Source organism: Chiloscyllium plagiosum, unplaced genomic scaffold, assembly GCF_037043375.1.
Source record: "Chiloscyllium plagiosum isolate Xiang-an unplaced genomic scaffold, Cpla_swu_hap1 HiC_scaffold_16, whole genome shotgun sequence".
Taxonomy (NCBI): Eukaryota; Metazoa; Chordata; class Chondrichthyes; order Orectolobiformes; family Hemiscylliidae; genus Chiloscyllium; species Chiloscyllium plagiosum.
Genome location: NW_028270154.1, coordinates 77,087,710 through 77,103,531, shown reverse-complemented (window position 1 = coordinate 77,103,531; position 15,822 = coordinate 77,087,710). Strand labels below are relative to the sequence as shown.

The window sequence follows — 15,822 nt, the reverse complement described above, 5'->3', positions numbered from 1 at the left end:
ACCATACAACGCTTTTTACTATGCATAATCAATACATGTCACAATAAATCAAACCAAAACATGGAAATATATCACATTGCAAATCATTTTTCCATTGTCAATAGCTCAATATGTTAGATCTTCCTATAAATAACAAAAGATATTTGTAATTCAAACAGAAATCACACAAGTGCCTAGTCAAGGGTAACAAGTGATGGGCAATAGATGATGGCTTTGTTAATGGTGTCCACATCTTAAGAATGAAAAAGGGAATTTCCACTGTAAGCCTGGATCTGTAAACATGAGAGATTGCCTTTTTTTTGGGCAGCATTTTAGATTACAATCTGTCCATCAGTGAAAAACCTGTTCCAAATGGCTTCACAACAGCGCACTATTTTGTAATGCATTTGCATTACTGAAACCACAGTAAGGGTTGGCACCAGTACTCAGGTACATATAAAATCAGCAAGGCAAGAACAATACCTTTGGAAAGGGACATAGCAGTTAACAGGCAAGTTGCAATTTTGCACGGAAGAATAGCAAACAAGGGGTTTGTGGGGTCAAATTCTACTTCAGAATCTAAAATGCAGGCTGATACTCCAATGTGGCCAAGATGGAATGAGATGTTAAATTGAAGTCCTCTTTGGAGGATTAAAAGGATTCTATTGCACAGTCTGACAAGACAAGATCATTCCAGTGTTTTGGTCAACATTTTACTCTCTCTTCCCAACCCCCTACAAACAGATTTTCTAGCAATTAGCATAAGCTGTCCAATAAATTGGTTGCTGCCTTTCCTACATTACAACAATAATAATTCAAGTAGTGAATTGGCTATGAAGCACTTTGGGATATCCTAGGATTGTGGAAGGTAGGCTAGGATTGTAAGTGCAGTCAAGCAGGATTGCTAATGCAAGTTTACTTCTCCCCTGATTTATATGGGATATGTCCTTCAATGAGCAAGCTCTAAAACTGAAAGGGCAACACAGTCTCCTACTAGCACAGTACTCGTTTACTATCCACTGTCCCTATTTTGGCGTTTGTTTCCAAACATACATATAAAGAGTTTGCTTCCGCGGTCTTTGACTTCTCAATCATGGGACAACCCAGGACATAATACTGTACCGGGGCTTAGTCGATCCTTCGTGTACCAAATAGCTAACCCATCACCATGAAGATTCTTTTTCCCAGTCCCGTGAACTTTGAACTGGACATGGAGCTCCCAGTCTTTCAAGTAGCATGGCTGCAAAAACAGAGACAACATTTGTTGAAGTCTTAAAGAAATAGCAATTATATTCAACATTAAATTTATTCAGAGTTCAAAAGATAACACTCAGCAGCCATGAATACAACAGAAGAATTCTGGAAGAGTCCACATATCAAACTTGCACTCAAATGGTTCTCTCAGGTGCTGTTCAGCTCCATTTCCTATTTGTTTTCTGATCTTCAACATTTTGTTTTTTTTTTGCAAGTTTATTAACTTTAATCTGAATCCAAACTAGAGACAATAAAAAGGAACAACGGTGCACGTATTCCCAGATTACTCGTCTTCCTTCTTATTCTGAAGATATTAATTAGTGTTGGGACTGGGGATCAAAATTTTAAAACAGCAATGGCATGAGCACCACCCCAGTGTGTCTCCAAAGTGACGTCTTGAACACAAAGTTGAGAGAATGAATGAACAAGAATATTTGCGTGTTGGAGAAGATCACATAGTTCAAGCCTCATTTTGTTCTTGAACATACATTTTGAACAGTTATCAGAAGATAATGAATATGATTTGGCAGCAGCGAGAATTTTCCCAAATAAAGTTTAGTCTCAGAACAGTACGAGTACAAATAAACTGAATCTCGTATCAAAGGAAACTCAAGTGTTGTCTTTCTTGACAAGGGCAAACTGGAAGCTTTTTGTTCTCCTGATCAAATTCCATGTTGAATTTTGCTTGACGACAGTTTAGTCTCAATTTAGGAAAGCAGGAGTTCAAATCCCAGTCTTGGACATGAGCATGTGAAGGAGGCAGATTACTGTGTCATGCTTAAGGAACACTACACAATTGCAGGGCTCAGCATTAAGACACTAACAGCCCAGCACCTGCCCTCAAGTCACAGTACAAATCTGTAATGCGTACTGGTCGGTCAGATTTTAACCATCAGTAAAAAAACTACAAAAAGGGAAAAAAAAAGTAAGAAAGCTAGCATGTAGTATTCAAAAAAGTCCAAAACCAGAGGACACTGGTTTAAACTGAGGGGGGGAAAAAAGATTTGAAAAGGAACCGAGAGGTACAGAGGGATCTGGAAGTGCTGGTACATGAATCTTAAATAGTTAGTATGCAAGTACAACAAGTTATTAGGAAGGCAAATGGAATGTTGCCATCTACTGCAACAGACATAGAAGTAGTAAGCTTTACTGAAGCTCTATGTGGCCTTGGCAATCAGGATTACAGTGTAAGAATTCTGCCTTATTTGAAAATTATACAATTACATTGAAAACAGTTCAGAGAAAGGCCAATCAAATCATTCCTGGACTGAGAGTATTATTGCACAAAGGAAAGACTGTTCAGGGCAAAGCCACAGCAATTGGAGTCTAGAAGAGTGCATTTATTTTATTGAGACATACAAGAAACTGAAGGGAGACAGAGAGAGGTAAAAAGGAGGAACAGTTTAAAACTGGGAGGAGAACAGTTCAAGAACAAGACACCCCCTTTACAATGGATGAGAATTTTTCTTTTAGAGGATTATTAGTTTGTGAAATTTTCTTTCTGGGCAAGAGTGAAGTGGAGGGTGTGCGTATATTAACCTGAAATTTGCTTGGTTAGCCAATATGAATCTAAATGAAATGAAATGAAATGAGGAACAGAAATATTGAGGCCTGATGATGACCTAATGACTAGAAATATCACTGGCTATAATGTATTGCTGAGTTTTGCTTAAGGAATGTGTACATGTGCATGCTTGTTTATATCGAGTGCTGTAAACTCAACAGCAACAAAATGAATTGTCACAGTAATGCTGGAAAGGTTGAAGTTCTATTTAAAACAGACAAATTGAATCCGATTTATTTTTCATTCATGCGATGTGGGTGTCACTGGCCAGCATTTATTGCCCATCCCTAATTGTCCAAGGGCATTGAAGAGTCAACCATTTTGATTTGGGATGGGAGGCACACGTAGGCCAGACCAGAGATAATCCTCTTGCGAGGGAGACAGAAACACACCCTAAACGAATAATTAATAAAACTAGCCATGGCAGATGACATATTTATGATGTTTGCCAGTAGCCAAACCGATCATTTGGTGGAAACAGGGCAGTGTAAAAGTTTGAATCCACAGCTTCTTTGTATGGAAATAGTACAAAGAAAGCTTACCTTAGAGCATAGTTAGCCAGCTCAAAGTCATCTGGTCAGCGGCAGAACAAGCTGATTATCTGTTTCAATCTGATCCTCGGACAAGTGCACATAAATGGGTTCACTTGAGATTGCAAGCATTGTATGGTGAAAGGTGTTTACAGTAGTTTGTGTAGTGTACTTTTCTTTACAAAAAGAACACTGTGTACCCCATTATCAGAAATGCCTTGGGTTATTAATATCCAGAGCAAACCTAGCGGACCAAGCAAAATGGGAACAAAGCCTGCAGCTGAGAGATAGATTTTCCATACACAATCGAGACAAGGTGGGTGGGGGGTGTGTGCGCGCGTGTGTTGGAGGTTGGGGGGGGGGGGGGGGTGGAGAGAGGTGGTGCAGACAATAAAGCAAGATACGACTACAATCAGATCAGCCGCAGTGCTACTGAATTTGATTTATGACTGTCATGTGAACGGAGGCACAGTGAAAGGTATTGCCTTACATGCGTTACAGGCAGATTGTACTATTCAAGTGCACCAGGGTAATAGTAGAATGGCAGAACAGGTGTGATGGGCTGAATAATTTTAATGCTCTAATTCTGCACTGAAGTCCATGTGTCTAAGTTGCTACAGCTACACCTCTGTGCCACTGAGGTCACAGATGTAAAATCCAACAACTGCCATCATTTCAGAATGGCTACTGATGAACACTTTCACAAAATAGACCAATAGAAATGCAGTGCACTATTGAAATGCTCCCAGCACAAGTGACAGACTGCAGGTACCCAGCTGTACATTGCTCTTGACACAATTCAAGTTCAGCAAGAGCTGCCATTTATCCATTACAATGAAGGTGATTCGGCTTTCCTTATTCTTAATGAATGAAGTATATCCACATCAAGGGAAAATTAAGAAGATAACATAAATTAAATAGGAATTTTGTCAAATGACACCAACGATGAAAATGCACAAATGTCAGGAAACACTGACAAAACTTGGGATTCTTGTCTCTATTTTGAAATAGAAAAACAGGCAAGGGATTCAAATCGGGTAGATGTAAAGAGGGATAGCGAGTCTTGAGAAGATCTGTATCTCAGATTAAGGTTATGGATGTAGGTTTGCTCACTGAGCTGGAATGTTCATTTTCAGACGTTTCGTCACCATACTAGGTAACATCTTCAGTGAGCCTCTGGACGAAGCACTGCTGACGATTCCTGCTTTCTATTTATATGTAAAGAGGGATTTCCACTTTTGGATAGCTCAATTCTAGAGGCTATTTGTATAAGGGAGTCACTTTAATCCTTTGTGGAATTCAAGAGAAATGTCTCTACCCTGACAGAGGCTTGAAAATGCTCCAAAGAATAAATAAAGAAAATAGCAATGTTGCATTTAATGGTGGGGCACATCTTGTTCCTTTCATGTACATGTTAAACATGCCAAATGAAGTGGGAGAAGGCCGTTATGGAGCTAAACATCAGCACAAACCTGTTTGGGCTGAATAGCAAGCTCGCGTGCTGTAAACTTATCTTAGTCGAGAGATAGAAGAAAACAAAATCAATGAGACTACATCACACAAGACTTTTGGGCAGTAAAAACGGTACTTGATTATAAAGGTGAATAACTGGCGGATTCGTGAAGCTAAGTGCTTAGCTCAGCTAAAGGAGGTACAGTATAATCATTTCACACCATTTAGAGTTGATCAGCAACCTCATGACTATACTGTACTCTTTACTAATACCACCCTCCACACTTACCACTCGATTCCAGATTGATCCACTTTTACTGCGCTCATCAGGTGTAAGGCGGACATAATGACCCGTCAACATGGTGCTCCCACTAAAATCCCACAGAGGCATTGAACTGGAGCCCACTCCTAAGGAAGAAGCAAAGAATATTAGATAGAGGAAAGAGCTTCACATAAGAAAGTGTCATTAATCTCCTGTAGTCCTGAACTAAATAAAGAGGAAAGTGGTCAAAGTTTGGGTTGAGGAGGCTTTACAAGATTGAGGAAGAGTGAATCCGTGAGATGAGCAGAGTGTGATTGAAGCCAGAGCCTCGGAAAGGTAATGGAGGCAGTGGGTACTGTGAAAATGAGAAAGGGCTGACAGTAAAAGAGAGAGATAAGGAAATAACAAAAAGAGGGGGAAAAAAGAAAAAAGGTAGAAAGATAGCAACAGAAAAAACTCCACATGCAGTAGAAGTCCATCCTTTAAAGACAGCTCTGCCAAGACTACCAATGCCTGGGTTGATTCCAGCAAACAGATTTCAACACGGGGTGTTAGAATTTATGATTCAAATGTTGGAACATGGAATGAAATCCAGCAGCAAAGCACCTGTAGAACAAAATGTTGTTACATCAATTCACTGGCACAAATTCTCCAGAGGCAAACATTCAAACCAACAACACTGCACACTTGTGTAAGGCTGTCCTGTCATCAAACTGTTCCCAGCAGACCTTGTAAACAGACCTCTAATTTTGGTTGGATGGGTTAAGAACGTGAAAAACATGAGCTGGAGTCAGTCATTTGGCCTCCTAGCCTCTCATTTTCAACAGCAACTCCATCTTTCCCCACTATAACTTTAATCCCTTGATTCCAGTATTACTCTGATGTCTATTGACCGGTGATCTTGAGGTAATCACCAGCCAAGGTAGAGAATTCCAAAGGTTCACAAACCTTCGAGTGAAGAAATTTCTACTCATCACAGTCTGATATGGCCAAAATGCTTATTCTGAAACTGTGACCCTGTAGATTCCCTGACCAGGGAATTTTCTGTCATGTCTCGAGAAAACATTATAGGTCTCAAATGAATCATGTCTTAGTCTTCTGAATTTGAGTTCATCTCGACCTTGACTACTTTCTCTTTTCAGAAGACAATCTTTTTATTCCAGATAATGAGGCTGGAGCTTAAGGATTTCCCTGTATCTCAGAAGGTGGCCTGCCACTCAAATTAGCCATTAGTTAATTGCTTACAAAATGCACAAGTGGTATGTTTCAATCATTCGGCATGTTCCTCACCACTTAAAATGTTCGTACTTATACTGGCAATCACCAATGTGAATTTCAATATTATTGGTCGGAGCTTCACAAGTTCAGATCGTCTTCCTCAAGACGACAATTCAGAATTGAACAGCCAGTGGGTTCAGAGATTTTATTCTTCTGCTGAGTGGACTGAACAATTCCTGTTACAGCAACATATACTAAAAACATACAGCTGCCATTTGAGCAGAATTACTTCCAGGTAAAGAATTTAGTTATTGATTTTTGAAAACAAACAGCTTGTACTCGGCGTGCCTATAAAAATTAAAGCCCGGCTAATAACATCTCTCATTCAGGTGGCCGAATACAGCAGATCCAAATTTTCTCCTCAAACTGTACTCGGAGATGTCAAATGCATTTCAGTGAATTGACCATTTTAGAGAATGGGGAATTCCCATTCTCCTCAAATCATTCGCTACAAACTGGAGTGACCATAGTTGATAATATTGCAAACAGTTGAAATCAGTTGGTTGCAATGTCAACAACTATGAGAGGGAGCCAGATCTCAGGCAACTTCAACCAGCTGGTCACAATCTTAAGAACTGAAAAAGTAACATCATTCCTTCAGGAGAGGCATGAGAGGAAGTGGAAAATGGATTTAAGTGTGATGCTAGAAACGACACCTTGTAACAGAGTTATTTTATAAAGTTATGAAATGGTTCAGTCAGATTGACAGAGCAAACATTTCAATTTATGGAGACTCTAAAACCAAGGAGTTATAAATATAAGATAAATGTGGATTCATCCAAAAAATGAAATTTTTTTTTGAGGACGTGGAATTTGCCAAAGGAAGTAGCTGAGATCATTTGCATAGATACATTTAAGCAGCTAAAAAAGGGCATGAAGGAGAAAGAAATAGAAGGCTATATTAAAAGCTTCTAATGAAACTGAGAGTCAAAAGATGCCAACATAAACAAACTGGTGTACGTGTCCTGTTCCTTGCTGCTGTCTATTCATTTCACCATTTACTACGCTCATTGTTAGCATAAACACACCTGCTGTGTGCAGTACAGTCAGGTCTCTGATAAGTGAGAGAACAGCTGTCTTGACAAAACAGAGGGAAGGGAAAGCAATAATTGTGAAATGGCCAGAAGCAACACTTGTGAAGAGGAAGGGACCAGTCCAAGTTACAGGCCAGGTGCATCCAATTCTCAATCATGCTTCTTTTTTGTTTGTCAAATAGCTTGGGGCAAGAGTGGCTTTAAATGGGGAAGCCCATCAAGTAAAGCTCCTATAGTCCTCAGTATTTGATGAACGCTGGAAAATGTGCGCAAATGCAATACTCTGGACATATGACCAACCTGGTCTTTGTGTGATCAGGAATGAAGCATGCTGTTAGGGGATAGTCCAAGCACAAGTATGCGTGAAGACAAAGATCGGAAATATTTTTCTGACAACGAATCATGCACACAGAAAACTACACAGTCACAAAGTCACTGCAGCGAGAGTGGCCAGACAACTCCAGCATTTATGGTCTGTCATGAAATGCAAACACATCCAGGTCACACCAAATGGTGAAATTGAAACTTGAGTTTTCCCTTTGTTTACCTTCTATTACCATCATGACTATAGCTTAAAGCATTTTTATTAAATCAACAAAGTGGGCTCAGCATTTCAGCAATTAATAAATAGTGGATATCGTACAAGTTGAAAGAAATAAATCAGGATTTCCCTTTCTGTCAGCCAATCATTTCATCCTCTAATATATCTGCTGGACGCTGTACAGACAGTACTCTGATGAGTTCATTAGCATGACTGCCCCAAAAGAAACAGAAAATATCAGCAAGACCAGCAGCGTACGAAGTATAACTGCAGCTAAAATACAACTTAAACTTCAGAATTCATCTTAATATAAAAACAGAATAGCATGAGTTATCTTCCAGTCTTGCTATCTTATTTCACCCAGATTGGGGTAACTAACCCCATGTCTTCTCCATCACCAAGACCTCTTACTTCATCCTTAAATTCTCAAACTCCACTTTAGCTCATCTGTTGCTGAAACCCTCACCCACTCCATTGTTACCTCTACAGTTGTCTACACCACTGTTTTCATAACAAGCTGGCAACTTTGCAACTTGAGCTCTCCCAAACATCCATTGCCTGTGTTCCAATCGTATGAAATCCCATTCACCTATCGCTGACCCACATTGGGTCCACCTGGAAAATCCACAATTTTAAAATCTCATCCTTGTTGTCAAATCCAACCATGTACTTGGTACTATCATACCACCTCAGGCACGAGGCTAGGCCTTCAGCTGCCTCAGCTCTCACAATGCCTCCTTAAATCTTTCTGTCTCACTCTTTCAAAATCTCTTTGTTCAAGATTTCAATTTCTTGTCTGAATGTCACCCTCCACAGTCATACCACATTTTATTTAATAAAGCTCTTGCTTAGCAGCTCAGGACATTAAAGGCTGTATCGAAATGCAAACTTGCTGTTAAGACTATTTCTGCTGGCAGGATGGTCATTTAAGGTTTAAGATAATTGCAAAAGAGGGGGAGGAAAGATGAAAAAATTATAATTTAGAAATCTCAGATCTACGGAATCACATTTTAACAGTAATGTTCAAAAGAAACTGGATAAATATTTGAAAACTAAAAATTTGTAGGGTGGTGGAGAAAGAAGAGATTTTGATGAACGAGGCTGGTCTTTCAGAGGTGTTACATGCAAAGCGCAAAATGGTCACCCTCCGTACTTTGCGATTCAATGAAAAACTTTGGCCCACTGCATCTGACAAATCTCCAACAAGTTAAAGGAATATCACAAGCCCAACAAATTCTGAAAAATCACCACCAGTTTAAGTCCTGAAATCAGCAAACTCACAAGACTTGCCTAGCCTGCTTATGAAGAAGAAAACCTTCAGCTAAAATAAAGGCAACAAATCAGGAGTCCAAAATTTGATTCCTTGTGAGCACTAAAATAATGAAATCTGGATCGGTTTCTGGCTGACAGAGGTCACCTTGGTTGATATGTTCTTGTAGAATAACAGAGATTAAGGAAAGAGGAGTCCACTGTTGTAGTTTTGATTGTCTAAGGGGGCCAGAGAGGAATTTCACATACAGTAAATTCTTCTATAACATGATGGTTGCATTTTTGTGCAACCCTGTTATAGAAAAATGTCGCTTTAGAACAAACGCATAAAGTGTTGGTGCTGTAATTGTGTTACAACTGACACACGTAAAACATTGCGCTGTAGAAATAGCCCCCCCAATTTGTCCAGCGCATTACAGCGAATTCATATTGACAAAACACACATTATAACAGAATGACCTGTACTAATTTTCTTGAACTGATCTGGATTTTGTTCATATATTTTTACACTGCTAACAGAGATCAGATGGCTTTCAAATGGCACCCGAAGTAGAGATACCATCCAGGGTAGCATGGTGGCTCAGCACAGCTGCCTCACAACGCCAGAATCCTGGGTTTGATTCCACCCTTGGACGACTGTCTCTGTGGAGTTTGTATATCCTCTCAGTGTCTGTGTGGGTTTCTCCAGGTACTTTGGTTTCTTCCAACAGTCCAAAGATGTGCAAGTTAGGTGGATTGGCCACGCTAATTTGCCCATAGTGTTCAGGGATGTGCAGGATGGTGAAATCTAGAGTTACAGGAATAGGGTTGGGGTGGGGGTCTGGGTGGGATGTCCTTCAAAGGGCAAATAGCCAGCTTCCACGCTATAGGGATTCGAAGATACTCTATGATATATTTCCCATGTTTACGCAGGACACATTGGATGGGCTAGTGGGTTTTTTTCCTGAGATGGTTTGCGTTTCTTTTTTTAAACTGTGCCTGTGCTTTTTGTCATCAAAAGCTGTAGCAAATTTGACATACTTATTAACATACCTTTGACATGATTTTAATTTGCAGACATTTTCAATCAATTCAAAATTAATCGTTGAAGATGTAACAAATTTAGCAAGTATTTAACTGATTTATCATCTAGTACCTAGGAGAAATTTCTTCACCCAGAGTGTGGTAAGTCCATGGAATTCTCTGCCATAGAAAGCAATTGAGACTTAGGGCAAATAGGATCAATGCATATAAGGAAAAAGCAGGAAGAGGGTACCAAGCTGGATGATCAACCATGAACATATTGAATGGCAGAGCAGGCCTGAAAGAGCTATTCGCCTACTCCTACTTTACCTATGAATGCAGGTGTAAACTACAGACAATTGGACTGCATCCAACATTAATAACATTGTAAATTAACATATGGCTAAAACTCTTAAGATCTTTCCAGTTCATTTAAGTTTGAGTCAATCATAAGGCAAAATAATTCTAATTTTTTTCACTAGCTGTACATGAGAAAGGAATACAAGAAAAATGATTGCATCTATACAGCTATGATGAATGGATGCTTCAAGAGTTTTATAGTAAAGAAATTACTTTTTTAAAAACTGAGGTCACTGTTGTAATGTAATATGCAATCCTGTTTTACTTCCATATTGCTTCCCTTTCAATTTTGTTCCCCCAATCCTTGGTTTCTCCCTAACACTCTGTAAATATATATTGTATAATTTTGTTTAATTTCTGCTGCAACTACCCTTCAAAGCAAACAGACATTGTGCGCAATGAAACACTATTTTTTTCATGGCATCATCCTTGTGTACTGCTGTCTGGTTTTAACTTAAATCACGAATCAACAGACCACAAAGTTAAGGAAAAAAGTGACAATGCTGGTTATATTGCACAAATGTTTGCACATCCAGTTTTTTCAACAAGCCAAATCCAAAAATACATCAATTAATACATGTCTTAATGCATCATTAAGACAACAAAATTAGAAAAAAAATCAAAATAGATAGACACATCTGTGAGAAATGGGGGACAGATAATATTAATCGACCCAAGCTTAGACAATAAAACTAAGCACCAGAGGACAGCATCCATGCATAGTTAAAAGAAACTGAGGAAGAGATAGCAGAGCCAATATGGATGAATAATGTTATTCCAATATTTAAAAAGCAAGATACAAAGTTAATAAAGTTCTTAACATAAATGGTAGGAAAGACATTTAATTTTTGACATCAATTTCCAGATGCTTTCTTATTTACATCTTAAAAATATAATAAAAGCAGTCCATATAGATTTCGAAAAGCAATGTCGTGCTTGATCAATCTCATTAAATTCTGCAGAGACGTTAAAGGATAGAAGGCTGATATAGTTTAATGTACGAGAGTTCATAAAAGCGTTTGTTCAGCTACTGTGAAAGTATCAATTGATTGAGTGAATCCTTAGAACAGTATAAAGAAAGTAGGAGTATACTTAAGAGGGAAATCAGGAGGGCAAAACGGGGACATGAGATAGCTTTGGCAAATAGAATTAAGGAGAATCCAAAGAGTTTTTACAAATATATTAAGGACAAAAGGGTAACTAGGGAGAGAATAGGGCCCCTCAAAGATCAGCAAGGCAGCCTTTGTGTGGAGCCACAGAAAATGGGGGAGATACTAAATGAACATTTTGCATCAGTATTTACTGTGGAAAAGGATGTGGAAGATATAGACTGTAGGGAAATAGATGGTGACATCTTGCAAAATGTCCAGATTACAGAGGAGGAAGTGCTGGATGTCTTGAAACGATTAAAAGTGGATAAATCCCCAGGACCTGATCAGGTGTACCCGAGAACTCTGTGGGAAGCTAGAGAAGTGATTGCTGGGCCTCTTGCTGAGATATCTGTATCATCGATAGTCACAGGTGAGGTGCCGGAAAACTGGAGGTTGGCAAACATGGTGCCACTGTTTAAGAAGGGCGATAAAGACAAGCCAGGGAACTATAGACCGGTGAGCCTTGGTGGTGGGCAAGTTGTTGGAGGGAATCCTGTACATGTATTTGGTAAGGCAAGGACTAATTCGGGATAGTCAACATGGCTTTGTGCGTGGGAAATCATGTCTCACAAACTTGATTGAGGTTTTTGAAGAAGCAACAAAGATGACTGATGAGGGCAGAGCAGTGGATGTGATCTATATGGACTTCAGTAAGGCGTTCGACAAGGTTCCCCATGGGAGACTGATTAACGAGTTAGATCTCATGGAATACAGGGAGAACTAGCCATTTGGATACAGAACTGGCTCAAAGGTAGAAGACAGAGGGTGGTGGTGGAGGGCTGTTTCTCAGACTGGAGGCCTGTGACCAGTGGAGTGCTACAAGGATCGGTGCTGGGCCCTCTACCTTCTGTCATTTACATAAATGATTTGGATGCGAGCATAAGAAGTACACTTAGTAAGTTTCAGATGACACCAAAATTGGAGGTGTAGTGGACAGCGAAGAGGGTTACCTCAGATTACAACAGGATCTGGACCAGATGGGCCAATGGGCTGAGAAGTGGCAGATGGAGTTTAATTCAGATAAATGCAAGGTGCTGCATTTTGGGAAAGCAAATCTCAGCAGGACTTATACACTTAATGGTAAGGTCCGAGGGAGTGTTGCTGAACAAAGAGACCTTGGAGTACAGGTTCATAGCTCCTTGAAAGTGGAGTCGCAGGTAGATAGGATAGTGAAGGCGGCGTTTGGTATGCTTTCCTTTATTGGTCAGCGTAGTGAGTACAGGAGTTGGGAGGTCACGTTGCGGCTGTACAGGATATTGGTTAGGTCACTGTTGGAATATTGCGTGCAATTCTGGTCTCCTTCCTATCGGAAAGATGTTGAGAAACTTGAAAGGGTTCAGAAAAAGATTTACAAGGATGTTGCCAGGGTTGGAGGATCTGAGCTACAGGGAGAGGCTGAACAGGCCGGGGCTGTTTTTCTTGGAGCGTCGGAGGCTGAGGGGTGACCTTATAGAGGTTTACAAAGTTATGAGGGGCATGGATAGGATATACAGACAAAGTCTTTTCCCTGGGGTCGGGGAGTCCAGAACTAGAGGGCCTAGGTTTAGAGTGAGAGGCAAAAGATATAAAAGAGACATAAGGGGCAACTTTTTCACGTAGAGGGTGGTACATGCATGGAATCAGCTGCCAGAGGATGTGGTGGAGGCTGGTACAATTGCAGCATTTAAGAGGCATTTGGATGTGTATATGAATAAGAAGGGTTTGGAGGGATATGGGCTGGGAGCTGGCAGGTGGGACTAGATTGGGTTGGGATATCTGGTCGGCAAAGGGTCTGTTTCCATGCTGTACATCTCTATGACTCTGCCTCTCTTTCTCAGAGTTGTCTTGGTATCATTTTGACTTCTTCCAAATCTTGTCGTCTTCATGATACATTAAGATATGCATTAATTGATGTATTTTTGGATTGGACATGTTACAAAAACTAGACGTGAAAACATTTGTACAACATCGCCAGCATTGCCACTTTGTGGCTTGATGTGGAGGTGCCAGTTTTGGACTGGGGTGGGCAAAGTTAAAAGCCATACAACACCAGGTTATAGTCCAGCAGGTTTATTTGGAAGCACTAGCTTTCAGAGCACTGCTCCTTCATTAGATAACTAGTGGGGCAGGATCATAAGACAGAATTTATAGCAAAAGATCACGGTATCATGCAATTAAAACGATAAATTGAATCAACTTATAATGCTGTTAAGTCCTTCATCTTTTAGGATGGATTGCAGGTTTCGGTTCATTAATATGGAAATCCCAGAACTTCTTTCAAGTCACAGTCTTGAGATAACTTAAAAGGTTTTATATTTGAAAAAAGTGACCTCTCAGCTCAGAGAATGTATTAAAAGGTGCGAGGTTAGAGTCTGTCTGTATCCCAACCTTGAGTCAGCCTGGTTCTATTTCCAAAGTGGGAATTTATAAAATGTTAAATGGATTGACTGCCTGCATTGACTGCCTACAGGTTGTGTGCTTTTTTCGCAAAAATAGAATGTATCTGCAAATACAATTCTATAAATGCAAATTCACCCCATGGACCTGTGTGTGCATGCACGTGAGGCAGAGTGTACGTGTGCATACATGAGAGCACGTGTTTGCACGGGTGATGGTTTATAAGCTTGTGAGAAACTAAGTGCGTGGTCGGTGTAAGCATGTGTTTCTGAGAGAGGGCGTGGGAGAGAGAGAGGGTCTGCATGAATATGTAAGAGCGTGTGAGAATGTGCATAAGAGTTTATAGGGCAGTGGAGTCACCTGTAGTGTGACATGAACCCACAGTCCCAGTTGAGGCCATCCTCATGGGTACCAAACTTGGTTATTAGCCTCTGCTCAGCCACTCTATGTTGTTGCATATCCTGAAGTCCACCTCGGAGGATGGTCACCCGAAGATCAGAGATCGAATCTCCCTGACCGCTGCAGCGTTCCCCGTCTGGGAGGGAACACCCGAGTCTGGCGATTGTTGCGTGGTGTCAATTCATCCGTTATCGGAGCATCTGCTTAGTCACACCAATGTACCATGCCTCGAATGGTACATTGTATCCTTGCCTGCAGCGTACGAGATAGGCAACATTGGCCGAGTCACAAGAGTACCTGCCCCGTTGCTGGGTGGTGTCCCCACGTGTAATGGTGGCATCCATGCCGACACTGACAAGTCTTCCTGTGGTTGCCATAACAGGATTGTAAGGTGTTGTAATCAATGTTATCCTGTAGGCTGAGCAGTTTGCTGCAGAACCTTCCCTATGCCTCCACTTCTCGCCATGAAACAACCACCAAATCTTAAACAGGCCATTGCTCGCAGCAAACTGTTCCAAATGTCGACATGGATAGCACCATTACACGCAGAGACACCACTCATCATATACACAGCAGGTACTCGTATGACTCGGCCAACGTTGTCTAACTCGTAGATTGCAGGCCTGCAGAGACCAAACAGACACTATGACAATGTGTGAATGGGCACCTTGCAACAATTGCCAGGCAAGGATGTTTCCTCCCAGTCAGGGAACGCTTCAGCAGTCAGGGATATTCGGCCTCGGATCTTCGGATGACCATCCTCCAAGGCGGACTTTGGGATATGCAATAATGCAGAGTGGCCAAGTAGAGGCCAAGGTCAACACCCAAGAGGATGGCCTCAACCGGGATCTTGGGTTCATTTCACACTACAGGTGACCCCACGACACTATACACAAAAGCATACATATACAAACTCACACAGACCCTCGGCACACACTCTCAGACACATGCACACACACACATTCACCCGCCACACTCTCTCTCAGGCATATATTCCATCACACTCATGCACAAACGCTAACAGTCATGTGCACACTCACATATTCCTGCAAATGTAAGTTTATGCATTTGCAGGTACAGAGGAATCTTGATTATCCGAACGATGTGTGCAGGCACTACACTGATCGATTACCCGAGTATTCAGTTAATTGATTCAATGCCTTTCCTCTGGGGCTCGAAGTTTTCTGTTAAGTCTGCTCCCCGTTCAGGAGACGAGGCAGCAGCACACCGTGCACAAGCCCCTGCCTCGCCCCCCCCAACCTCGCCCAACACCGCACCACCCACCCCCCCAACCTCGCCCAACACCGCACCACCCACCCGTCCAACACCGCACCATCCACCTGTCCCCGAACACCGTACCCGTCTGCCCCC

The 15,822-nt window shown here is 41.1% G+C and overlaps 1 protein-coding gene across 1 annotated transcript in view; it reads right to left on the bottom strand.

Moving 5' to 3' along the window:
- lman2 (lectin, mannose-binding 2) overlaps nt 1-15,822 on the bottom strand; it is a 55,754-nt gene that overhangs the window by 28,357 nt on the left and 11,575 nt on the right. Inside the window, exons 2-3 of the mRNA XM_043703951.2 lie at nt 5,069-5,187; nt 1,102-1,219 (exon numbers count right to left, since the gene is read on the bottom strand). Coding sequence (XP_043559886.2) covers nt 1,102-1,219; nt 5,069-5,187 — 237 coding nt within the window. The remainder of the gene's footprint in view (nt 1-1,101; nt 1,220-5,068; nt 5,188-15,822) is intronic.